The 24444-nt window shown below is 54.7% G+C and overlaps 1 protein-coding gene across 1 annotated transcript; it reads left to right on the forward strand.

Annotated features, from left to right (window-relative positions):
• The first annotated feature begins 1885 nt into the window (after window positions 1-1885).
• On the forward strand, window positions 1886-21383 carry FBXO42 (F-box protein 42). Its single transcript, XM_081923145.1, has 10 exons — window positions 1886-2116; window positions 8818-9105; window positions 9476-9592; window positions 10640-10774; window positions 14891-15044; window positions 16811-16921; window positions 17030-17126; window positions 17610-17666; window positions 18943-19059; window positions 20102-21383. The coding sequence occupies exons 2-10, from the start codon at window positions 8838-8840 to the stop codon at window positions 21245-21247; spliced, it is 2202 nt and encodes a 733-aa protein (XP_081779271.1). The 5' UTR covers window positions 1886-2116; window positions 8818-8837; the 3' UTR covers window positions 21248-21383.
• Window positions 21384-24444: the final 3061 nt, after the last annotated feature.

A 24444-nucleotide genomic window follows, 5' to 3' on the forward strand; every position in this document is an offset into this window, starting at 1 on the left:
GAGGGCACAAGGAGAAGGGGACGACAGAGGAAGAGATGGTTGGAGACTGTTCTTGAAGCTACCAACATGAGTTTGACCAAACTGAGGGAAGACAGGAGTGTCTGGTGTGCTCTGGTCCATGGGGTCACAAAGAGTTGGACACGACTAAACAACAACAACATCTACTGTATTCCCCTTCTCCCAAGGCAGTGTCCACTCCCGAAAGAACCGTACAGAGCGCTCTACACACAGTAGCACAATAAGCACAAAACACAGTTAAATTATAATATCACAGTAATAAGGGAGACAATGGAGCATCCACCGCTGTAGGCTATGGAAAAAACGATTTTGTGGGAGATGAATGGCGCCTCCTCATCCAGGGACAGTCTGCCTCTTAACACCAGTAGCTGGCACAGGAACCAACAGAGAAAAGGGTTCTTTGGAAGCCCTTGCTTGGCGACAGGATAGTGGGTTGGAGGGATCTCCTGCCTGACCCAGGATTCTTCTTTCTAAGAGCATAAGGAGATCCCTGCAACTCGATCAGATCAAAGGAGGCCCACCTAGCTCAGCAGTATTTCTGCACAATGGACAGGACTCGTATTCAGAAGCAATACTGCCTCCGACACACCACCTGCTATGAATTTATCTAATCCTCTCTTAAAACCATTTGGGTTGGTGACCCCCATTGCCTCTTGCGGGAGTGAGTTCCCTGGTTTAACTGCGCCCCGGGTGAAGAAGCTCTTCCCTTCCTTTGGCTGTCCTGAGCGACATTCGGCTTCCTTGCGGGGACTAGTATCACGAGAGTGGAAGGACAACCCCTGAGGCTTTTATGCAATTTCCAAGAACACAGGAGCATTCCAGCAGCTAGATGAAATCCAGTCTCCTACCCCCCAGACAGTAGCCAACCAGGGACTCCTAGAGCAGGCATAGGCAAACTACAGTGGTACCTCGGGCCATTCTTATTAGGGATAATTAATAAGAAATTCATTAAAAAGATGTAAAATTATTTATGTATGCCACAACGGCAGTGAGAATTCTCCTGGCTCAAAGGTGGAAACAGCAAGAACTCCCTACATTGGAAAATTGGAGAATTAAGATGGTAGAATTTGTGGAGTTGGCGAAGCTGACGGGGAGAATTAGGAATCGACCCGAAGAAAAATACCAAAAGGACTGGAGCAAATTTATTTATTATTTGAAAGAAAATTGTACTTATATGAAAACGTTTGTAGCATTAACGTGATATGTTCTGTAATGAGGAATTATGCTGCTGATTTATAAACATAAATATGATTTCTTAAGGCTAATATATGATAAAAAAGTGATCATGAGAATGCGATAGATATGTTAAATGTCATAGGGATGTCAGAAAGAGAGACGGAAGGAAGTCAAAGCTCATTTTGAGCAAATAATATAAGTTGTGAATATGTGTATGGAATTAAGATGAAATACAGAAAAAATCAATAAAAATTATGTTTAAAAAGTGGTACCTCGGGCTACATACGCTTCAGGTTACATACGCTTCAGGTTACAGACTCCACTAAACCAGAAATAGTACCTCGGGTTAAGAACTTTGCTTTAGGATGAGAACAGAAATCGCGCAGTCTGGTTGGTTACAGGTTTCTCGGCTGACTCCGCCCCCGTCGCCCCACATGACGTCACAATCCCTCCCAAGATGGCGCGCGCCCGCCGACAAAGGTCCCATTAGGCCCCTCCCCTTCGCCCCATTCCACACACCCCCACCGGCGCCGCCTTTGCCCTTCCCAACATGGCGGCCGCGTAGCGCCCTTTACGTGGTGGGGGCACGTGACACTCGCTCTTCAACAGGACTTCTCCCTGCCGTTCCGCCGCGGGTCACGTGTCCGGCGGTCTTGCCCGCGCGCGCCTGCGCGTTAGCAACGCTCGTCCCTCTTCGCCACCTCTCCCTTGGCCCCATCCCTTCCCTCCCCCTTTCCTCCTTCCCCGGCCGGGACGGCGCCGGCGGCGGCGGCGGCAAGATGGCGGCAGCGACGGTGGCTGGGAGGGCTCAGGCTCAGGCTCCGCGCGAAGGTGGCTTGGGCTCCTCTGGGCGCCCGCCCAGGCGGCAGGAAAGACTCTGAGGCGGCGGCGAGGAGGAGGAGGAGGAGGAAGCGGCAGCCAGGTGAGGAAGGGGCTCCCGCGACTCCCCCTGCCACACCCTCCCCCCGCACGCGCACCTGAGCACCGGGAGGGAGGGGCGCTCCACCTACGAGGAGGCGACGGGGTGGGGGGGGAGAAGGGCTGAAGGAGCACCTCTAGGGCGACCCCCCGCCCTCTTATATGTGGAGGGGGAAGCAGGTAGGCAGACCCCTCCCCGCAATAGACACCCGTGGCACCTGCGAGGGGAGATGAGGAGCCCCCCCCATCCACGCGCGCTGCCTGTTTTCTCCAGAGGGAGGGGGCTTTGCCTGGGCAAGTGGGGAGGAGGGTGGGGCTGGCCCGAAGGGGTTCCTGAAGGGAATGGCTCCCCTGGATATCTCCGCCCCCCCCCCCCAGCGTCAGAGGAATGCCTGGACAGACAGACCTGGGGAGGGGGCTTTTGGGAAAGGGGGAGCCTCATTAGCTCAATTTCCAGTGATGCCTGAAAAGGGGGTGCAGTTATCAAGCGAGGACCTGAAAAGGGGGTGCAGTTATCAAGCGAGGGGCGGTGTTGAGAGGTTTCCATGCAGCGAAGGCTGGAGGGCGATGCCCAAAGCCGGAGGCTGGGACTGAGGCTTGGAGGAAGTTCCTTCTGGCCCGCGCACGGCTGAGGACAGGGGCCGCCTGGCCCTCCCGCTCCTTTGCTCCGTCATGGGAAAGAGAGGCTGGCCCCGCCTGAAATGGCAGCCGGCATAGGGACCCCGTTGTGGGACTGGGGCCAGGCCAAGGCAAGTGCAGTGGCGTAGCGTAGCGTGGGGGGTGCAGGGGGGGCCGGGCGCAACATCTGGGGGTTAGGGTTAGGGGGCGCAAATCCACGGGTTAGGGGGCGCAAATCCACGGGTTAGGGGGCGCAAATTACTTGCCTTGCCCCGGGTGCTGACAACCCACGCTACGCCACTGGGCAAGGGCCTCCTTGGCTGGGTCTCTCTCTTTAAGGAAGCTGAGCTGGCTGCCCAGCAGGGGAGAGGGAACCAGGGGGTGCCTCTTCTGCCTGCAATGGCGGCTGGGCTGAGCTGCGCCTCTCCTCTCCAGCCCAGAGGGCCCACCCCTCCTTTTTTGCCCAGGTGGGCTCAGTGTTTCCCTGCTCAGCTGAGGCCCCCATAGCCTCTTTGCCCAGCAGGATGACACAGGCACTGGCTCCTCTGCCTCAGCGCCTGCTCCTGCTGCTGCCAGAATTTGTCATGTGAAGAAGACAAATTCTGCTTTCACTTTCTTGGCTTTGCTTGTGCTGATCTGATGTGGCAGAAATGGCTCCGCTGCGAGGGGGGCATGTGGGTTGTTATGTTGTGGGAGGGGGAAATGCCTTCCCAGCAGCTATATTGAGGTTTCTCACCGCTGTTACCCATGGGCACTCTTGCCAACTCTTTCTGCGTGGTGGCGGTTTTGAGAGTGGTACCTCCAGAGCAGGGCTTGGCACAGTGGGCCGTTCTTTGTTTGTATTAAGTGGTATTTTTGTGTTAAGTGGTATCAGAGAATATTCTAGATTCTTAGCCAAAGGAGGGGTTGGTTTAAAAAAGCAAAACACTTTACCCAAGAAATGGAAGTTTCTTGTTCTAAGGAGATACTGAGGAAAGTTCCTGAGCAACTTCTGAATTCAGCACCAATCCTAACACACCCACTATGAACAAATGGAGGTGTCCCCACTCCCTGAACTTAACTGAGCCTTGGAAGCCTCTTTAACCAGTCCGGCATCCTGTCTCTCACACTGGCCCAGAGAAGTCACAAAAGCAGGTCATGAGGCCACACTTACTCTGTTGCCCCTTCCTGTTTGCCAGCCCACCAACAGCCTCCTGGGGGAAAGGGCCAAGGTGGCTGGTAGTCTTGGGGCTGGCATCCTAAATGGCATTTAATGCCCAAGTCAACATGGGCAGGACCGGAGTGTAAACTCTGAAAGGAGGCTCTGAAGTGTTGCTCTGCTTGGGCAGAAATTACTTCAACCAGAGGCTGCAAGGGTCAGGGACGCTCCATGGCCAGGCTACCGCTGCTCCTCGGAGTAAGAGAACTGTATCTCCCACTTCTTGCCAGCTAGTGCAAAGCTCTTTCCATGCATCCTGGGTGCAAATGTCAACTGTGGCGCTTTGCAGAGGGACTTTGATCTCTGTGGGGTGGAGCACACCCTCTCCCAGCCTCACTTTTGGAGCAAACAGGGCTGGTGTACCTCTGCTGGCTTTCCATGGTTGGTCTTGGATTTCAGCTCCTATCAGCCACAGCCAATCCTTGTAGCCAAAGAGTACTACAGGAACTTCAGGGCAGCTCAGGTTCCGTAGAGTCATGGTCTAAGGGCATAAGCCTCATTTTGGGTGCTAAGTGGCTAAAATTCAAATCCAGAACTAGCACGTTTTATTTTCACGTTGCAATAGTTATATGCTACTTGATTGTAATAAACCTTGATGCCCATATGAGCAGGGAGGAGAGGAAGGCACCTGCCAAAGAAATTGAGGAGAAAGATGCTTGTTTTGCATGCAGAAGCTTCCAGGTTCAACCCTCAGCACCTCTAGGTAGGACAGGGAGAGACTCCTGCCCGAAACTCTGGGGAGTTGTCACTGCCAGTCAGTGCAGGCAGTACTCAAACTAGGTGAAGGCAGCTTCCTAGACTCCAAAGTTTGAACAGGATGCTGCATCCCCATTGAGGAACCCCAGAGTTCACCTGGAGAGACCCTGATCTGCTTGGCATAAGGGCCCTGAAGACAGTTTGGGGGAGGGGTTCCTACCACAGGGGAGGGGGACAGACACTTTCCCCTTTGTCTTGTGAGGACAGGCAGCAGGTCATTCCTTGCAGTTCCCATTTATCGGATTTGGAGATTGATAGAGTGTTTTATTTAGAATTATTGCCCCTCTGCCGGTTTTGAAATTTGAGGCAGCAAGTATGATGAAGCACAATGCAGATGCAGAGATATAAATACAGTATATAGGAAGCTTTTGCCAGCTTCAGTTGCCTGTGGCTCTCACTGTGAAGAGGCAGCCCATAATAGTTCCATCCTGAAAGGCCAACTTGTCTTGACATTTGGGCCCTGAATGGAAGCAGAAGGCCTCCCGCTCACTTTCTTTTCCAGGATGTCGGTGCAGGAAGGAGGGAATTGATCAGCCAATGACAGCTGAACAGGAGGGTCGGGAGAGGGGAGAGATGTGGCCCTGCAGGCCTGTCTGTCTGACCCTTGGGACTCTTCCAGGTCCCAATCCTCACTGGCCTCACTTTGCCCCTTCCCCTTGAGTGCTTTTGCGTGGATGGGATATGGTATTAAACTGTGATGGCATCTCACTTCCCAGGGCCATTAGTAGAAAGCAGCCTACTCTACAGAGGCAAAACCTACATTTGTTGCTCCGCCCACTTCTGCCTCTGGCCTTGCCCACCCCTCAGAACGGGGATGTGGCCCTTGGGCTATACAGCAGAAAATTGTGATCCTGTGTGCTTGTGTGTTAATTGAAACTCCTGGAAGGGAAGAGGCAACTTTGTCTCCCGCTTGGATTTTCTGCCTCTTTAGATGTGAGAAGGATGCAGAAGCCATTATTGAGGCGGGGGCACAGATCCACTTGGTCAGTTGGCTTCTCAGCATCTCTGTTGCACCACTAAAAACCTCTGCAATGGGGCTGCCAGCTGAGCGAACAGCCCATTTTTGCAGTGTGGGAGTGGTCTCTAGATCTGTGCCCCCCATTCTTCAGATGTTGTATTGTGTTTTTACTATTTTTTGTTGGGAGCTGCCCAGAGTCCCTGGGGCAAGATGGGTGGCATGTCGTTATTGTTGTTGTTGTTGTTGTTGTTGTTATTATTATTATTATTATTATTATTATTATTATTATGTTGCCTCTCCCCTGGGCCTCCTGCCCTCCATGGACCATAGAGCTCTCACCTACCTTGCACTATTGCAGCAACCCTCTAGGGAGGATTTGACTTACCTGACCGAGGGGCCGCTTTCATGGCTCAGCAGAGATTTGAAGGGTCCTGCTCCCCACCACCCCGACCCCATATTGATGGCTGCTTTACGATTATCCATCTGGATTTGAGCAGAGGAGCAGTTTTCTCCCTTGTTGCGCAACGGTAAAGCAGGTGACTTGCTGGCTAGGTGTACAGCCTTTAGTTTTGCGGTGAGAAACCTGTAGCCAGTCCTGGGAATGAAGCTTCTCTGGTAGGGAAAGGATGAAAGCAAAGCCTGACTTGCATGTGGGAAGACCCTGCAGGGAGCCAGAGAACTTGCCCTAAAAGCAGCAGGGGGCAGAAGCTCTGGCTGGATTAGTTTTTTCCCCCTCCTGCTTGAAGACCTGAGAAGAGCCCCCCTGGCGGGGCTCCACAGACCTTGCTGACTTTTCCCTGCAGGAGGGCACACAGCACCCCCTCCCTTGAGGTTGTAGCTCATCTCTCCCTCCGCAAGGGCCGGCTTCTGCCTTCCGGGGGCCAGAGCAGAAGCTAGCGTAGGACTTTTCTTTCTACCAGCCATTCCTGGTTTGGGCCGACTTTGAGCAAAATGGGGGTGGGTTGGTGGGGGGGCGTGGACCGAAACCTTTGCAAGCTGTCTCTGCCCCGGCAATTACAACGTCAGGCAGATTCCGAGGCAACAACCGGCAATTAAGAGGGTTGGGTTTCCCCTCTTTCTCCTCCCATGAAGTTCAGGGAACTTGGGCTGCATTGGCTGGGGCGCCTGGGAGAGATGCACAAACACACCCCAGGCAGGGAAAGGCTCCTGGTGGGAATGGCTGGAGGCTGGGAAGGTTTGCATTTTGGATGCCTGCCAGCCCCGCCTAGAGAAAAACCTGTTAACCGTAGAATTGCAGAGTTGGAAATGAACCCAAGGGTCATATAGTCCAACCTTCTGCAACGCAGAAATTGCAACTAAAGCATCCCAGAAAGGTAGCTATCCAATCTCTGCTTAAAAATCTCCAATGAAGGAGACTCCACCGCCTTCAGGACGCCTCCCTGAGGCTGTGGCAGAAAGCATAACCGGCCAGTAGTGAAGGGAACTATTTCTTACCTGACGGAATAAAGTGCTCTGCAGGAAAATAATTTGCAAAGTTTGCAGGAAGGGTTTTCAGTCTCTTGCACACAGGCTGCGCGATAGACTGTGTTTGCAGCTGGTATGAGGATCGCAATTCAGAACCCTAAGAATTTATGCTTTAAAAACCCAAGTTGTTAGTCCTTATGGCTGCAGGTTCACCCTCCAGTAGCTGGTTCAAAGATGGCTGTCCTCTGCCCCCTCCTGTTAAGGGGGGGCATTTGGCAACAGGCCCCCAGCACTGACCCACCGTTGCCTCCAGGCTTGGCTTGGCTTCAAATTATTTTGAAAAATACCAAAGAGAAGTCTTAACATCAAATGTGAATCCTTGGAACAGCCAAACCCATTGTCCTTTCATCTCAAACCTGTGCATCTTCCATTAATGCATTCCTTCAGAGCTACGGGTGTGTGCTTGGGGGGGAAGACCCCACCCAATTCTTTTCTGAGGGAGGGGTCTTGCTCCCTGGGCTTAAAGGTATGGATGGAGACCAAGGACATAGCCAGGACCCCTCAGGGAGGGTTTTGCTTCATGACATCCTTCTTAGCAAGGAACATTCAAAAGAGACATACGTTTTATTTAGGTGGGGAGGAAATCAAAGATGTTGAACTCTCTAGCAAATCCTCAAGAGGGGTCTTAGCCTGTGAAGCCACAGGGTTGGTAGCTGGAGCACAAACTATTTTCCGTTTTTATGGATTAATATCGCTATTAAAGCATTTCTACCACACAGTTTAGCCAGAAGGGCTCCCAGAGTGGTTTATAGAACAATAAGTAAAACAAGGCAGTTCCTGCCCTCGGGCTGACAGTCTGAAAGACATGACACAGAAGGAAAATTGGGTGGGGAAGAAGGAGGAAGAAAAACAAACTTAGGCACCAGTTTTTAAAGTTACAGCTGAAGGAGCCCTTCTCCTCCTCCTCCTTCTCTCTCTCTAGCCCTGGAGATGGGCAATGTTTTTCTTTAATCCACTAAGTCGCAGTGATAGGCAGGCTCTCTCCTCTCAACAGTCTCCCCTTTTCTCAGTTGGGGGGGGTATAGGCATAGTACCCTCCTTTGAGTCCTGCTTCGTGGGGGATGAGGCTCTTAAGTGTGAGGCTGATGGAAGCTCCCTGAGGCATGCAAGCCACTGATACTGAATGTTTGGAAGCATGGAAAGGGTGAGCTTTGTAGGCTGGTTGGGAGCCCATTGTAGGCCAAAAGGACCAGCGTGGCTGGCGTGTGTGTGTGTTGGGGAGGATGCAGAAAGACTCTCCTTTGTGACCCCAGATAGGGCGCATTGGCCAAGACCTGCACCTGAGCCGTGTTAGGTGGAGGTCTCTTGATGCTCCAGGTCTTGTTCCTGTCCTCCCAAGGGTCCTGAGCAGGTGCAGGGGACCTGTGGTGGGTGTGTCATCCAATCACCCTCTCCAGAACTCTGTGGGTTGTAGGGGCGGCAGATGTGCCGAGGAAAGGGCAGAACTGCCTGTCATCTGAGGTGGGGTAGGGCCTGCCCCTCTTCCCTTCTCTCACATCTCTCTTGGGGAAGCCAGATCATGAGAGCAGCAGGCAGGTCGGGAAGCAAGCGAGGGAGATGGCGGCCGCCTCCACTGTCTGCTTGAGGGCGTGCCAGGGAACTGGGGACCTCCAGCTGGGCCAGACTGACAGCCTTGGGGTCTGAATAACGTGTGTGGCATTTCTCCCCCCGCCCCCCTCTTGTTTTGAAGCTGCCACGTGGAATGGTGCCATGGCCAACTCCTCAGACAGCGACGAGGACAGCTTCATGGCCGTGGACCCCGAGGAAGCTGCGGCCGACGGGGCCACCATGGAGCAGGATGAGGGGGAGCCCAGCGCCAGGCCGGAGGAAGAGGGCGAGGGAGGGGGCGCCAGGCTCCGCCGGTCTATGCAGGAGCTGCCGGAAGAAGTGCTGGAGTACATATTGTCCTTCCTTTCGCCCTATCAGGAGCACAAGATGGCAGCCCTGGTTTGCAAACAGTGGTACCGCCTTATCAAAGGTACTTGCGTTTGGCAGGGAGGACAGCTGGAGTCTCCCCTGATGGCAAGCCAGGCTTCCCCGTAGTTCACAGGCCTCTCCCGAGTTTCTACTCCCAAAGAGACTCGCCTGGAGAAGCAGCAGAAGCAGGCTGCGCAGAAGGTGTTTGGCCAGGGTTCTCCGTATCCCGCTCAGCCCTTTGTTGGCAGAATCAGAGCCACCTTGCGCTGCTTGAAATCTCGAGGGAGCCGCAAGAGGTGCCTAACCTCTGTGGTCAGGGCAGCCCCAATGTGGAGCTCCAGAGAGCTGGAGCCAGCTTGGCCTTGGGGCAGTTACGGGTCTTGGGTGGGGAATTCCCAGCGGTGATGCCTTGCTCTCTCTTCCTCCTCCAGGTGTGGCCCACCAGTGCTACCACGGCTTCATCAAGGCGGTTCAAGAAGGCAACATCCAGTGGGAGAGCCGCACCTATCCCTACCCTGGGACCCCCATAACCCAGCGCTTCTCACACAGTGAGTCCCTGGCTGGGGAGCTGACTGCAGGGCGTAGGGTGGGTAGCAGAGGTCTGCAGCCCTGGGACCCCTTTCTCAGCTTCCTTGCATGGAAGATTTCAAGTCTGGAGGTGGCCTTGTTTTCAACAGAGAGCAGGGGAGGTGGAAGGTGGGGATTGGGAAATTGGCCAGCGAGGGGGGGGGATTAAGCCCTTTGCAGAGCAGCCGTGGGGAAGGGGGAACTTCTGGCTCCTTTGCCGGAGCCCCAGTTGGCCCACAGGCCCATTCTCCCCAAGACATCTGGTGTGGGGCAGCTAAAGTTGTAGCTGCTCCCTGGAAAGTGTGCTGCCAGCCAGCTGATCGCCAGGGCCCACGGTGGATAAAGGAAAACGCTTCCCCTGACCTCTGGGTGGCCCATAAAAACACCCAGAGAGCCCTGCAGCAGCAGGATCAGGCTGGAGGGACCCGTCTTGGCCCTCCAAACCTTCCTCCTCCTCGTAGTCATTTGTGGGCAAGCCTTGCTTTCTTCTTGACAACCGTCTTTCTCACGAGACAATGGGAGTGCACCTCCAGGGGTGACGCCGAACTGCTGCCTTAGCACCAAAGTGACCTCCCTCGGACACAAGCCTGGGTAGTGTGCATGGAGGTCCAGGGGTGCCCAGATGACAAGACCCCGCTCTCAGCCTCACTGAAGTGGTCCAAAGGGAAACAGAGCAATGCCTTTGACAATCAGCTGGGCCACAAGAGTTGCTGGAAGGAGGCGTACAACGAGGGGAGGGGTGTCGCCAGCCATGTCAGTAAATGGGCAGAGGAGAGATGCCTCTGTGGAGCCTGCATGTTCAGAGGCAGTCTACCACTCAAGGACAGTTAGCTTATGGGGGCTGAGCGCTGCTTGTGGGCTTCCTCCAGGCCACAGTAAGGCAAGAGGCTGCTGGGCCAAATGGAGTCCTCTGGGGACCAGGGGTGGGCTTGGGCCTGGCTCCTGTGTCTCCCCCCCTCTCTCCCAGGGTGGAGTTTGAGCTTGCCAGGCACTCAGGGCTGGTGTTCCTTCTTTCCTGGTCCCTCCAGGCGCCTGTTACTACGATGCCAACCAGTCCATGTATGTCTTTGGCGGCTGCACACAGAGCAGCTGCAACGCTGCTTTCAACGACCTCTGGAGGCTCGACCTGAACAGCAAAGAGTGGATCCGGCCACTGGCCTCAGGTGAGAGCAGGTGCAAGCTTGGGGTTGGCTGGGAGGAGGCTGCCATCCTGGGGCCACCCAGAGGAGTTCTTGGCCAGGAACCTGGGCTGAAGCGGAGTCAGAGGGGGTTCCTTCTCATCCATGCCTCTTGGTCACGGGATGCAGCTCCTTGAACGCTAAGGAGGAGGGGAGGATGACATCCTAGGCCCTGTAGACGTTGCTAGACCTCTGCTCCTGAGGAGCAGGGAGGCAGGAGAGGAGGTTTCCACCCTCATTCGCCTGGGGTGGCAGTTGCTGTCTACAGCTCAGGTACAGAGCCAGAAAGAGCCACAGGCTGCGTGGCTTCTGCCTTCCACACAGAGCAAGATGGGGCAAGGGTGCTCTTGGGCTGCTTTGCTGATGTCTGGAGTACCTGCCTGCTCCTAGCGCAGGGCCATGCATTCCCCATCACTGGGATCAGCGGCGTAGCGTGGGTTGTCAGCACCCGGGACAAGGCAAGTAATTTGCGCCCCCTAACCTGGGGCAAGGCAAGTAATTTGTGCCCCCTAACCCCTAACCTGCCGCCGCTGCCAGCTTCTTCTTGCTGCTGCCTGGGCTGGGGTATTTACAGTAAGGTAGCCATGGCGGCGGTGGCGGGTCCGTGTCAGGTGATCTGAGGCAAGTTGCCGCTGGCGCTGCCGCCCAAACGACGCCGCTTGCCCGGAGGAGGAGGGCAGAGAGGCGAGGAAAATGCAACATGGCCCAGCAGCTGGGCTGTGAGGAGGGGCTGCCTGGCGCGCCCTCCGTGGCCCTGACGCGCGGGGACCACGGCAAGCGCTGAGATCCGCTGCCTGCCGGACGCCTTCAGCCCGGACGCGCGCACAGCTCGTCGGTTCCTGCTACAGCCTGCACCCGAGGCTCTTCGGTGACTCCGGAGGCAGCGAGCGCCCCACCAGATGTTGCGCCCGGTGCGGCCGGCCCCCCTGCACCCCCCGCGCTACGCCACTGACTGGGAGCTCCCCTTTCAGGGCTTGGGAGAGCCGGCTGAGGTGTGCTTCTGCTGGTGGCCCTCACAGCAGCCAGAGGGAGTGTGAGAAATGGATGATCCTTCCCACAATCCTCAGCTGCATGGATGGCACCGAGGAGAGGCAGTTCCCACAACCACCTGGTTTTTAATAACAGTGGTGATTGCTTTAACACCTTAAAAAAAAAATCTGCTGCAGGAAATTGGGGGAGGCATTTTGTGGGTTCCGCTATGTAGGGGGTCAAGAACCGAAAGCTCTCCCCCCCCAAAAAAAACCTCAGGATAGGGTTTTCTTGCCGCCGTCCCTCCCGCTGGCTTCTCCATGGATCTTCTGTTGCAAATGTTGCATACAGTCATTTCTTAATTCTTTTCCTTTGCTATTAGAAATCCCTGCTTCACACGGCAGCTGCTTTTCTCACCTGCCGGGGAGCGTGTTTTGTAAAGAACAAAATCTGATGGGGGGGCCCTGGCTTCTGGGGCACCCCCAGGTGTCCTGCTGACCCTCGGAAGCACCTTTCCCATGGCAAGGGTCTGGCTGCAGCAGCTGGGGCCTTTGGGGTGGGGAGGTGGCAAGCATTGTCACTCCCACCCCCCTTCCTGCCATGGAGTCCCCTTGCAGCTGGGGCTGGGAAGAGGGATGGGAGCCTGCAGGGTGTGGACGTGGGTGGGTGGAGAGGCAGGACTGTGGGGCAGGGTTAGACAGAACTCTAAATGCCCCACATGCAACCCCTCAGCCTCTTCGATCGGCGAAACACGTAACACCAGTTCCACCATAACAGACATACCTTGGAAGTTGATCAGAATCCGTTCCAGAAGTCCGTTTGACTTCTGAAATGTTTGGAAACCAAGGTGCGGCTTCCGATTGCGCAGGCGCGCTGGAAACAATAGTGGAAGCCACACCGGACGTTCGTCTTCCAAAAAAAGTTTGGAAACTTGCGGTTTTCAATTGTTCGGGAGCCGAGGTACGACTGTATAAGAATTCAGGATCTGCACTTTGGAACTCCCTGCCTGTTGACATCAAGCAGGTGCCTTCACTGTCTTCTTTTCAATGCCTGCTAAAAGCATTACTACTTAGACAAGCCTGTCCAGGCGCTTAGAAAGTTGAATTTTGACTTTATATATGTTTTAAAGTACCGCTGGTAAGTTTTTGTTGATTTTATTGTTTTATCCGTTCGTAAACCGCTTTGAGGGGTGCTGCAATATGCCATCTACCCAAGGCAAAAAAAAGTGGGAGAGCTGATGGGTGCTAGTGGGGTGTAGATGTTCCAGCAGGTGGCGGAGACATCCAGGCGACACCCCCTCCCCCCACACACTCTGGTCTGGATGCTGAAATGCAGCCCAGCTGTGAGTCTCCTCCCTTGCAATGGCAGGAGAGACAAAGCTTGAGTTGGGGAAGGAAAGCCCCCCCCCCAGTAAATTGCCCGGGAGTTGTAGGCGGGGCGTCCTCAACCCCCCCAACACCTGCCTGTCAGCCTGGCAGGAAATTAGGGGTTTTGTGCTTCCCCTTTCAAGAGCTGCCTGACGAAAGCATTAATTAACTTGTACAAGGAGCTGCCAACTCTTCCCTCGACTGCTCCCCCCTCCACGGAAAGGAAGGAGGGAGTTCAATTTGCAGCCAGGCGGCAGGTCCCTCTGCTTCCAGCAAATGGGAGCAAGAGATGCAGGCTGTTCTCTTTTTTGGGGGGGGGGTCTGTCGTGACTGCAGGGCCCCCTTGCATCCCCAACACCCCACCCCTTAGAGCAGCACTGCAAAAGGGCTGTGTGTTTGGTGTTTCTCCTTTTCATTTCTTAAACCAAACCAAGAAACGGGTTCCTAGTCCTCAAGGGGGCAGGTGTGGAACTGGCAGAAAGGGAGGGTCTGTGGGCGGATGTGACCCTGTCCTGCATACTCTGTGTTCCTCTTTCGTCTTTCTTTGGGTGCAGGCAGAGGAGCAGAAATGCTGGTTTCTCTGAAGAAAAAGCGTAGCCCTTTCACACACACAGAAGCTCGCTGCATTCCTGATTCTCTTCCCCCCTCCCCGGCACTTGACAATGAAGTTTCCGCCAGGGAGGGCTATTTTTGTCCCAGCGCTGCACTGCCCTGTCCACTTCCTCTGGAATTCAGGGAGGCTCTCCAGGGAACTCTGGGATCCGTTGAGCCTTGGGGGGGTGGGGTTTGCCATGTGCCAGGTCTAGCTGGATGGTCTAGCTTTAGGGGCCTATTTTTGCAGTCTTGCAGGCGTGAGCTGCAAATAGCCCCATCCCCAATTTTGGTCTTGGATCCTGCTGGCAACTCTGGCCTCTGACTCTCGAGGTCGCCTTGGAAGTGTTGGTGGCGCCAAGTTCCCAAGGACGTCTCTGGGTGCCCAGTTACCTTTCCTGCATGTCTCTCCCCACCCCGTTGGGTAGGACTGCAGTATCCCACCCACCAGCCCTGTCTGATCTCTCCATGAAAGGATAAGCCTCTGGAGGAAGAAACAGCGTCTCCTGGCTTTGGACGAATCAGAGGCTGGAGCCACAGGCTCTTTCCTCTCTCAGTGTTGGCTGTCTCGGGGACAGGGAGGAATTATAAAGCTGTAGAAGTGGAAGGGACCCGAAAAGTCATCTATCCCAACTCTCTGCAGTGTAGGAATCACTCTCAATCCAGTGGTTAGGATTCCATGAACTTGCTTAGAATCATTAGGTACCACTTCATAGCAGCAGCTTCTCACAGTAAAAATCAGATTTGATAACAGAAATCACCCGATGCTGGCAGGATAGGTTGGGGCAGGTGGCGTTTCCAGGGGGCAGAGAGCCTAGCTTCCTTGCTGACATTGGCACTCGGGCAACAGGAAAAGGGCAGCCCCAAGACTCCTCTGCTCTTGCTCAACCTCATTTGCAGACAAGATGCAAAATGGCTTCTTCAAAATGGGATCTCCTTGCCTTCCAACCAGGGCTTTCCATTCCACGTTGGAGACAGACAGCGGCTTGTGTCCCCCGATGCTTGCCCAACTTCAGGCAGAATGGCAGACTTTGGCCATTGCAAATCGGGTAGTTGCGGGAGGGTGGTGCTTGGTGGGTCAGGTCCTCGGCTGTCTGTGGCTTTTTCATCTATGTCTGTATCCAGGGAGCCCTTTCCTAAGTGAGGTCTGCTTTTCTCTCCCTCCTCCCTGCAGGCTCTTACCCTTCACCCAAGGCGGGGGCCACCCTGGTGGTATACAAAGACTTGCTGGTGCTGTTTGGAGGCTGGACGCGACCCAGCCCTTACCCCCTGCACCAGCCAGAAAGGTTCTTCGATGAAATCCACACCTATTCGCCCTCCAAGAATTGGTAAGAGCTGTTCGGAAGAACAGTCTGTCATTCTCAAACCTTCATTTCAGGTGTATAGAATCGCAGAACTGTAGATTTGGGGTCCCACAGGTCACCTGGTCCTGCGATGCTGGAATCACAGCTAAAGAATTGCTAGCAGGTGCCCAACCAACCTCCTGCTTAAATACCTGCAATGAAGGAGAGCCCACGAGTGTCCGATGGAGACCTTCAGAAAGCTCCTCCTGATGTTTAGTCAGAATCTTGGAACTTGAATCTGTTGGTTCAGGTCTGGAGCAGCAGAAAACAAGCTGCCTCCATCTTCCATGGGGCAGGCCTTCAGATGTTTGGCTATCTAAAGGGCCATCACACGGACGATGGAGCAAACCTCTCTCCCGCCCCTCCTTTTTTTTTATTCAGTGATTTGTACACTGCCCAATAACAGCCGTCCTGCATTGATTTGATTTTTTATTTTATTTTTTTGCTGTGGAAATTGGAGTGTGAGCACGGTAAGAATTTTCATTAACTTTTATCTATATAACCCAGTTAACAAAATAAAAAAAATTGGGGGCAAACGCACGAAAGATAAACCGAGCCGAACCAAGGCTAGGGTGGGATGTTACGTGTGCAAGAGAAAGTGATAAAGCTGGTTATCCAGAGATCTGTGAAAAGATACAGACAAGTGGGCCCAGCTGTGAGCTGCTTGAGGAAGTACCACCCCCTTGGGCCTGCCCACAAAAAGCACTCGCTGCTTCCAGGAACTCTTCTCGCGGTGAGACTGTTGTGGGTGAGCTGAATGTTTGTGAGACCCCGGGGTGAGAACCTGGAGGCTGAGAAGAAGGAAGAGTGTGTCCAAAGGGAAATGAATTTATATTGATGTATATTTATCAACCTGAAGCTCAACATCAAAAAAAAACGAAGATCATGGCCACTGTTCTCATCACCTCCTGGCAAATAGAAGGGGAAGAAATGGAGGCAGTAAGAGATTTTACTTTCTTGGGCTCCATGATCACTGCAGATGGTGACAGCAGTCACGAAATTAAACGACGCCTGCTTCTTGGGAGAAAAGCAATGACAAACCTAGACAGCATCTTAAAAAGTAGAGACATCACCTTGCCAACAAAGGTCCATATAGTAAAAGCTATGGTTTTCCCAGTAGTGATGTATGGAAGTGAGAGGTGGACCATCAAGAAGGCTGATCGCCAAAGAATTGATGCTTTGGAATTATGGTGCTGGAGGAGACTCTTGAGAGTCCCATGGACTGCAAGAAGATCAAACCTCTCCATTCTGAAGGAAATCAGCCCTAAGTGCTCACTGGAAGGACAGATCCTGAAGCTGAGGCTCCAATACTTTGGCCACCTCATGAGAAGAGAAGACTGCCTGGAAAAGACCCTGATGTTGGGAAAGATGGAGGGCACTAGGAGAAGGGGACGACAGAGGATGAGATGGTTGGATGGTGTCCTTGAAGCTACCAGCATGAGTTTGACCCAACTGCGGGAGGCAGTGGAAGACAGGAGTGCCTGGCGTGCTCTGGTCCATGGGGTCACGAAGAGTTGGACACGACTAAACAACATATTTATCAGCAACTCTGTATTACTGCAACATTTTCATATATATTTTTGTAATGTTTTGTTCAAGTTGCCTGTCATTGATTTTTGCACACCACTTGGTGTTTTTAAGCAGTATAGAAATTTAAAGATCAAGGGAGGTAGTGTGTGCGTGTGCGCGCGCACTGTTTTGAAGCTTCATCTGGCTCCTCTTTCTTCTCCCCCTCCTGCCCCCCCCTTCAGGTGGAACTGCGTGGTTACCACCCATGGACCCCCTCCCATGGCTGGCCACTCCTCCTGTGTCATCCAGGACAAAATGATTGTCTTTGGGGGGTCCCTTGGATCTCGACAAATGTAAGTCTGTTCTTCACCCCTCCCCTCTTCAAATGAAAAACACGATAATGTCCCGCAAGACCACCATCAAAAAGAAGGCTTCCATCTAAGGTTCTTTCTTTCTGGCAGGAGTAATGACGTCTGGATACTGGATCTGGAGCACTGGGCCTGGTCCAAGCCAACCATCTCCGGGCCCACCCCTCATCCGCGAGGAGGCCAGTCGCAGGTGAGGGTCTCCTTACCCGCCCCGCCCCCCCCCCGCATCTCTGCGTGCAGTGAGGCCCACCAGGGGGCAAGTGTGGCAGGACCCCTCCCCTTCTGCATCCCCTGCCTCATCCTGCAAGAACCCACTACCTCCCATCTCTGGCACCTAAAAGGCGTTGTGCCAAGTTAGCCCCCTGGTCTGCCTAGCTCAGTGCCGCTTCCACTGACTGGCAGCAATGGCTCTGCAGGACGTCTTTCCCACTCCTGCCTGGAGATACTGCCAGCAGGGATTGAATCCTGGATGCCCTGTGCCATCGGGATACAGCTGCTCCTGACCTTGGGAAGGTCTTGGGTGAGCAGCTGCCAGTGGGAGTAGGCAGAGCTTGGCTTCAGTGGGCCAGGCAGGAGCCTGACTCAATGGAGGGCAGCAGGTGGTTTGCAGGCTCCTGGCCTCTCTGGGCTCCCCAAGACTATGTGCCCACTTTTCTCTCTCCCTCTCTGCCAGATCGTCATAGACGACAAAACCATCCTGGTCCTCGGAGGCTGCGGGGGCCCAAATGCGGTGAGTAGGCCGTGTTGTGGGGGCTCTTCACTCCCCCATTCGTTCCCTTTTAAGGCTCCAGTCCACTGTGATGATATTTATTTATTTATACATACATGCATACATACATACCCCGCCCATCTGGCTGGGTTTCCCCAGCCACTCTGGACGGCTTCCAAGAGAACACTAAAATACAATAATCTATAAAACATTAAAAGCTTCCCTAAACAGGGCTGCCTTCAGATGTCTTCTAAAAGTTTGGTAGTTACCGTATTTTTTGCCCCATAGGACGCACTTTTTCCCATCCAAAAATGAAGGGGAAATGTGTGCGTCCTATGGGGCGAATGCAGGCTTTCGCTGAAGCCTGGAGAGCGATAGGCATCGGTGTGCACCGACCCCTCTCACTCTCCAGGCTTCAGGAAGCTATCCGCAAGCCTTCCAAGCCCGGCTGGAGTTCCTCCGGAGGGCTCCCCGTGCTTCTGGCGGGTGTCCGCAAGCCTTGCACACCCGGCAGGAGGTCCCACCGGGCGCGCGAGGCTTGGGGCGGCAGCCCGAAGCACAGGGCACCCTCCGGAGGGCGCCCTGTGCTTTGGGCGGGTGTGCGCAAGGCTTGGGGTGGCAGCCGCAGCTGGGGGGGGAGAAATAATGTTTTTTTATTCATTTCCCCCCCCCAAAAAAAACCCCCAAGGTGCGTCCTATGGGCCGGTGCGCCCTATAGGACGAAAAATACGGTATTTTTCTCTTTGACATCTGGTGGGAGGGTGTTCTACAGGGCGAGTGCCACTACTGAGAAGGCCCTCTGCCTGGTTCCCTGTAACTTGGCTTCTCGCAGTGAGGGAACCGCCAGAAGGCCCTCAGAGCTGGACCTCAGTGTCCGGGCAGAATGATGGGGGTGGAGACGCTCCTTTAGAAGCACCCAGCCAGATTCTGCAGGTGCTGCTTGCTTTCCTAGAAGCCACCCAAGACCGGCTTTCTGGCTCTCTGCTCCACTTGGGCAAAGCAAGTGAGTTGCCCTCCGTTCTGCCTGCTGCTTGTCTTTGGTGGGGTGGAGGAAGGGGGGGCGGTTCTACCGGAGCAAGATCAGCATCAAAGGGGTGGGATGTTGGGCCTGTCTAGCGCTATTCCGAAAGAGGTCACCACTGGCTACCTTTTGAAGAGCAAAGGCAGCCCCTCCTCATCTTGGGGGTGTCCCCAGCCGGCTCCCCTTTGCACCCCAGAAAGAGGACCCCCTCCTGTGCCCGACTGACCCCTCCTTCCTTTTCTGCCCAACAATGCTGACCTGCCTCCTTGCCCCCAGTTGTTCAAGGACGCCTGGTTGCTGCACATGAGCTCCGACCCTTGGACCTGGCAACCCCTGAAGGTGGAGAATGAAGAGCAGGGCGCCCCCGAGCTCTGGTGCCATCCGGCTTGCAGGGTGAGCGAGGGGGGGTTCTGAGGGGGGCGAGGAACAGCTGCCAGGGCTGCCTCTTCACCCACAGCTCTTTCAGTGCGGTGGGCTTCCTTTAAAAAAATTAAAAGAGGGAGGGAGGGAAATAATGAGACCCCACCTCCCAAGTGATCTGCTGGCTGAGCTGGGATTTGAACTTGCAGCTTAGGCACTTGTGGCACATCTAGTTCCATATTGTACCAACAGTAGCGGCTCTTGGGGGCTTTCAGGCAAGGGCAATTCCCAGCCCTGCCTGGAGGTGCTGTTAGCGTTGAGTCTCTTCTCCTCCTGTAACCTTCTCAAAGCAAGGAAGGATTGGACTCTGGTTACTAAAAGACACACGAGGCTTGACCAGCAAGAATCTGGGAGGAGGATCCTTGTCCACCCCTTGGCCCAGGTTGTTTTATTCACAAAAGAACTTTTTACACAGTGTTTGTAAGAACCAATCAGATTTCCTCTGAGCATTTCAAAAACCCCACGTGGGATAAAGTCAGATCAGAAGAAATCCTGTTAACTACAAAGACTACTTTGAGCATGCATACATATCTGAGAGTAAATGTGAAACTATTTCCTGGCCCTAAGATTAACAAAACCAAGGAAGGGTACATCAAAGCTACCTATTAACCTTATGGCCTAGGATGCCTGGTGCAGCAACCAGCAACTGGTCTGTGTCCTAGAATGCTTATACGTGCTTGTCAGGTGTAGAGAAAGCAAATGGCAGAGGTGGAGAGGCTTGTGGGATTCGATCAGAAACCATTGTCGATGACTCAAACCTAGTCAATGCCATGCTTTCATTGTGGACACAATGGTTTGCTTCATTTTTCATAATGCCTCATAGCAATCCCACCTGACCCCCACACTCTGGATATTTGCACCCCCACACCTCCCACCCACCCCCTTTGAGTGGGGCTGAGAGAGGAGGAGCTCAGCACCGTCCAGTCCCTGGGAGCCCCGTGTTGCGCTTCTCAGCCCCCTTGCTTTGGGCAGCAGAGAGGGTGACGCTGTGCCCCCTTGATTTCTTCTCTTGCAGGTGGGGCAGTGCGTGGTGGTCTTCAGCCAGGCCCCCAGCGGGCGGGCGCCTCTCAGCCCCAGCTTGAACTCCCGCCCATCCCCCATCAGCGCCACCCCGCCGGCCCTGGGTCCCGAGGCGCGGGAATATCGCTCCCAGTCCCCGGTGCGGACAGCGGATGAGGCGCCCTGTGTCAACGGCCGGTGGGGCACCCTGAGGCCCCGGGCACAGCGGCAGACGCCCTCCGGCTCCCGGGAAGGGAGTCTCTCGCCGGCAAGGGAGGACAGCTCGCCCATCCTGAACGGCAGTGGGGGCTTGTCGCCCGGCCCCCTGGCCACAGGGGGGGCCTCTCTGGACAGCCCCCTGCAGGCCGCTTCTCCCGGCATGCCTTCTGCCATCAAAGGACATGATCCCAAGGCCAGCCTGCCCCTGGGCCCCCGGCGGGGCTCCCTCCCTGACCAGAAGGACCTGCGGCTGGCGGTGGCTGACTTAACCTGGGAGCCGAAGCCTCCGGCCACTTCCCTGGCCTGCCAACTGGACGCTGCAGAGAACAGGACGGTCAGCCTGACCTTCAGGAACCCTCCGGAACAGACCAACGGCCTCCATACCCCGCCCCACACGGCCAGCTCCTTGGCGGGTGCCGTCTCCCCTGGCGCCCTGCGGCGGAGTCTGGAGGCGGTGAAAGCCCTCTCGGCCAAGGGGCCCCCTACTCTGGCCGTCCTCAGTCCCCCTTTGGTCTCCTCGCCGGCGTCCCCTGGCAGCCAGAGCGGCAGCGCTAGCAGCACGGAGGGGGCGGCGGCGGCAGCCCCCAGCATCCCCCGGCCCGTCTCCGCCCAGGGGGACGGCCACGCCTTGCCCCCCATCGCCCGCCGGCTCGGCCACCACCCGCCGCAGTCGCTGAATGTGGGCAAGCCCCTGTACCAGAGCGTGAACTGCAAGCCCATGCAGATGTACGTGCTGGACGTCCGGGGGGCCCAGGAGCACGGGCGGGTGGCCTGGAAGGTCTTCCACAGCAGCTGTGTGGTAGGCCCCCCCGAGACCAGCCTGCACACCGTGGTGCAGGGCCGGGGGGAGGTCATCATCTTCGGCGGCCTGATGGACAAGAAGCAGAACGTCAAGTACTATCCCAAAACCAATGCCTTGTACTTTGTCCGAGCAAAGAGATAATGCAGCGGCGGAAGCGGCTCCCTCCCCCTCAAGACCCCCTCATTGTCGTCGTCCTCTTCCTCCTCCGTGCTCTGTCAAGCGGGCTGTGAATCTGGGCATCCACCCACCAATAAAAAAAAGATCTAAGCAACTGGAACGAATGCTCTTACCCCTCCAGGTCCCAGCATGAGCCCAAAGTGCCAAAAAACACACCTTTTCCCAGAGAGGGGTGGTGGTTCCAGACTGGAGGGTGCTGAGCAGGCCCTTCAATGCACATTGTGGCTTTCTCAACATACTTCCAACCCTGTGGCAGTTGTGGAGGGTTGCCAAGGGATGGGGGTGGGCACCATTCTGCTCCCTGCTGTGGGGCTGCAGTGATGCTTGGAGCCCACCTTGGATGCTTTCCCCTGACCATTATCCTTTTGGAAACACCCCCCCCCCTTCTTGTTGCTCTAGCCCCCCTGAAAGTTGCTGTCTGATTGATGTGAGTCTCTGGATGCTGTCCCTTGGAGCAGGGTGGTTGAGATGTTCCTGGCTATGAGGAGCAGCCTGGCAGTGGCGTAGCGTGGGTTGTCAGCACCCGGGGCAAGGCAAGTAATTTCTGCCCCCTAACCACCAGATGTTGCGGCCGGTGCGGCCGGCCCCCCCCCTGCACCCCCACGCTACGCCACTGCAGCCTGGCAGGGTGTGCTGGTCCATCACAGCAAAAGCAGCCATCTGCGGGGGGGGGGGGGCGGGCGGACGACTTAAAGTAGTACCAGCTTATTTTGCAGATGGCAGAGGAAGGGCCCCCATTGGCAGCCTTGTGTGTGACGGGAGGGGCCTTTGTCCATGGAGTCCTGCCACTCCAGCAGTCACTAGGGAGTAAGCAAGCAAACCTGGAGTTCGGACCTAGCCTGTTTCGGTGGCTCATGTTGCAGCCTCCCTGCCTGCCTGCCTCCCTTTCCGCTACAGTGCAAATGGATTTGCTCAGATTCCCTGCTGGTTCCTAGAGGAAGCACTGACTCCTCCCAGCGGGTAGGGTGGGGGGAGGGGCTTTTGTGACTGCTGCTCCCCACCAAAGCACGCTTCCAGATTGTGAAGGAAGAGGGGCTGGATCCACACACAGGCCCCAGGTTCTTCTGTGGCGTGAGTGACAGCCGAGCAGGAGCACTAGGCTGCCCCCTTGGTCCCTAGCCTTGGAAGGTGCCATTGGCCGGGGGAGTGGGAGACGGCAGACTCAACAGCATAAAAAGCGGGACAGGCCCTGGGAGGCACCTCTGTGGCTTGCCTGTTGAGCAGAAACTCCCTCTGATGAAAAACGACATGTGTAGCTCACTCCCATCCTTCCATTGCCAACAATCATACGAAGTGACTTCTCGAGGTTTTCCCGGAGTGTTCCAGGCCAAAATTCAGGCCAGCCTTCTCCCCAGATGGTGGGCAGGTGGGAAGGCCGCCCCTAGAGGCGACTGGCTGCTTTCAGTGGTCTATACATTTGCTTCTGGCCACCTGTCTTGCCCGATGTCCCCAAAGCTTTTCATCTTCCCTACTTCTAGGACCAGAAAGGATGAAAAGAAAGCTCCAGACATTTCAAAGCTCCCTTTTCCTGGCTCTGCTTGCTGAGTAAGACAGGAATGGGGTGGGGAGTCCAGGATCTACCACTGCCACCCCCTACCCCATATGATACCAGCTGATTGAAATCCCACATTTCCTGAATTACACGGCTGTCTTAAAACATGCTTTTGACTTAATGGAAGTGGGGGCATGATCCCCTTCGCCTTCCCCTACACCTCGAAAGCACTTGGCAAGATTTTCCTTTGCATTGCAAAAATGATAAGCTTTCTTAATGATTGCTAAGTTGCCACAACCGCGCCCCCCCCCACAAAATTTAGAGCTGTTCTCTTCCTCTCCCCCGCCAAGAAATCCAGCATTATGTTTTGGGCAACATCTTCACCTACTAGGCTCTTCCGTATTTCACAACCGCCTCCCTTCAAATGCCTTTAGTCCTTGATTTTTTTGGGGGGAGAGGAGAGCTGCTTTTATTTTGTATTCGCCTGATGGAGGCAGAGACGCAGCCATTGCTGGTGGCTCCCTGGCGCTACGGGCTGGAGTGACAATACTGTACCCCCCACCGCTCATTCTGCCCTACAAGAGGGAGGCAGTGCCGCAATAGTGATCCCCACCCCTTATCAGGGCTTGAAATGCACCCTGGGGGAACCGGTCCTGTGGGTGCTTCGTTTGTGGGGGGGGGGGTCCCACCCGTGGCAGACATCCTGTGATCGATCCAGCTCCCTCCATCCTCAATTCCTGACTTATGAATGGCAAAAAGGCCCCGCCCAGCTTCCACGTTCCCCACCGCCACGACCAGCGAAATCCACATCATGAGCTGCGTGTAAGATGGCAAGATGCGCTCTTGCCCCTCCCGTTGCTAGAAAATGACTCAGGTGCGCCCAAGACGCGCCCCACTCGCCTCCCCCACTCGTCCTTGTAGACTCACCCCCCCCCACCCCGGTGTAAGAATGGAAGTGGATCGTGCGTGATATTTAAGAAGAGGAAAGTGAAAAGGGATCTGTGTAGATTTCATTTTCCTTTTGTTCCATGTTACCACCACCCCCTACTCCCTGATGGATTTTTTTGCAATTAAATTAAAAATAAAAATAAAAAAACCAAGTCCTCTTTGTTGCTCCGGTGTGTGTATGTGTGTGGTGCTCTACAGAAGCCCCCTTCCGATGTTGGGGCAGCTCCGAGAGTCGTGGGGTTCGGGGGGTGGGTTAGGGACATTGGCAAAAGGTGGCCAGTACCAATATAAAGGTGTTGGTGGCGCAAAACGAGCGCAAAACTTTGGCATCCTTTTGGAGGAGACCCAAGATTTCGTTAATTGCCCTCCGCAATGTCCTATTTACGGGGTATTTTTACCCGCGATTTCCCAAAGATTTCCTTAAAAAGATGCTCAACAACTTTGGCGCCCCCCCACCACCATAGCTGTCAACTTTTCCCTTTTCTTGCGAGGAATCCTATTCGGAATAAGGGAATTTCCCTTAAAAAAAGGAAAACGTTGACAGCTATGTCCCCAACACACACATAAAATCCTGGCTACGCCCATGGCTGCCACCTTAAATAATAATAATAATAATAATAATAATAATAATAATAGCCACTCTAGGCGGCTTAAATGCTTAACCACTGAAAAACAAAAACAACCCGCTATCTACACAAGCAAGCCCTCGGCGCGCAAGAGC

Source organism: Podarcis melisellensis, assembly GCF_964234715.1.
Source record: "Podarcis melisellensis genome assembly, chromosome: 8".
NCBI classification, from domain to species: Eukaryota; Metazoa; Chordata; class Lepidosauria; order Squamata; family Lacertidae; genus Podarcis; species Podarcis melisellensis.

What these genes read in the sequence shown, in the direction of transcription:
- FBXO42 (XM_081923145.1), top strand. Translation starts at nt 8,838, where the DNA reads ATGGCCAACTCCTCAGACAGCGACGAGGACAGCTTCATGGCCGTGGAC. An exon ending in AACCCAGCGCTTCTCACACA is followed by an intron (nt 9,593 to 10,639) that starts GTGAGTCCCTGG and finishes TGGTCCCTCCAG; the next exon opens with GCGCCTGTTACTACGATGCC. An exon ending in GGTGCCATCCGGCTTGCAGG is followed by an intron (nt 19,060 to 20,101) that starts GTGAGCGAGGGG and finishes CTTCTCTTGCAG; the next exon opens with GTGGGGCAGTGCGTGGTGGT.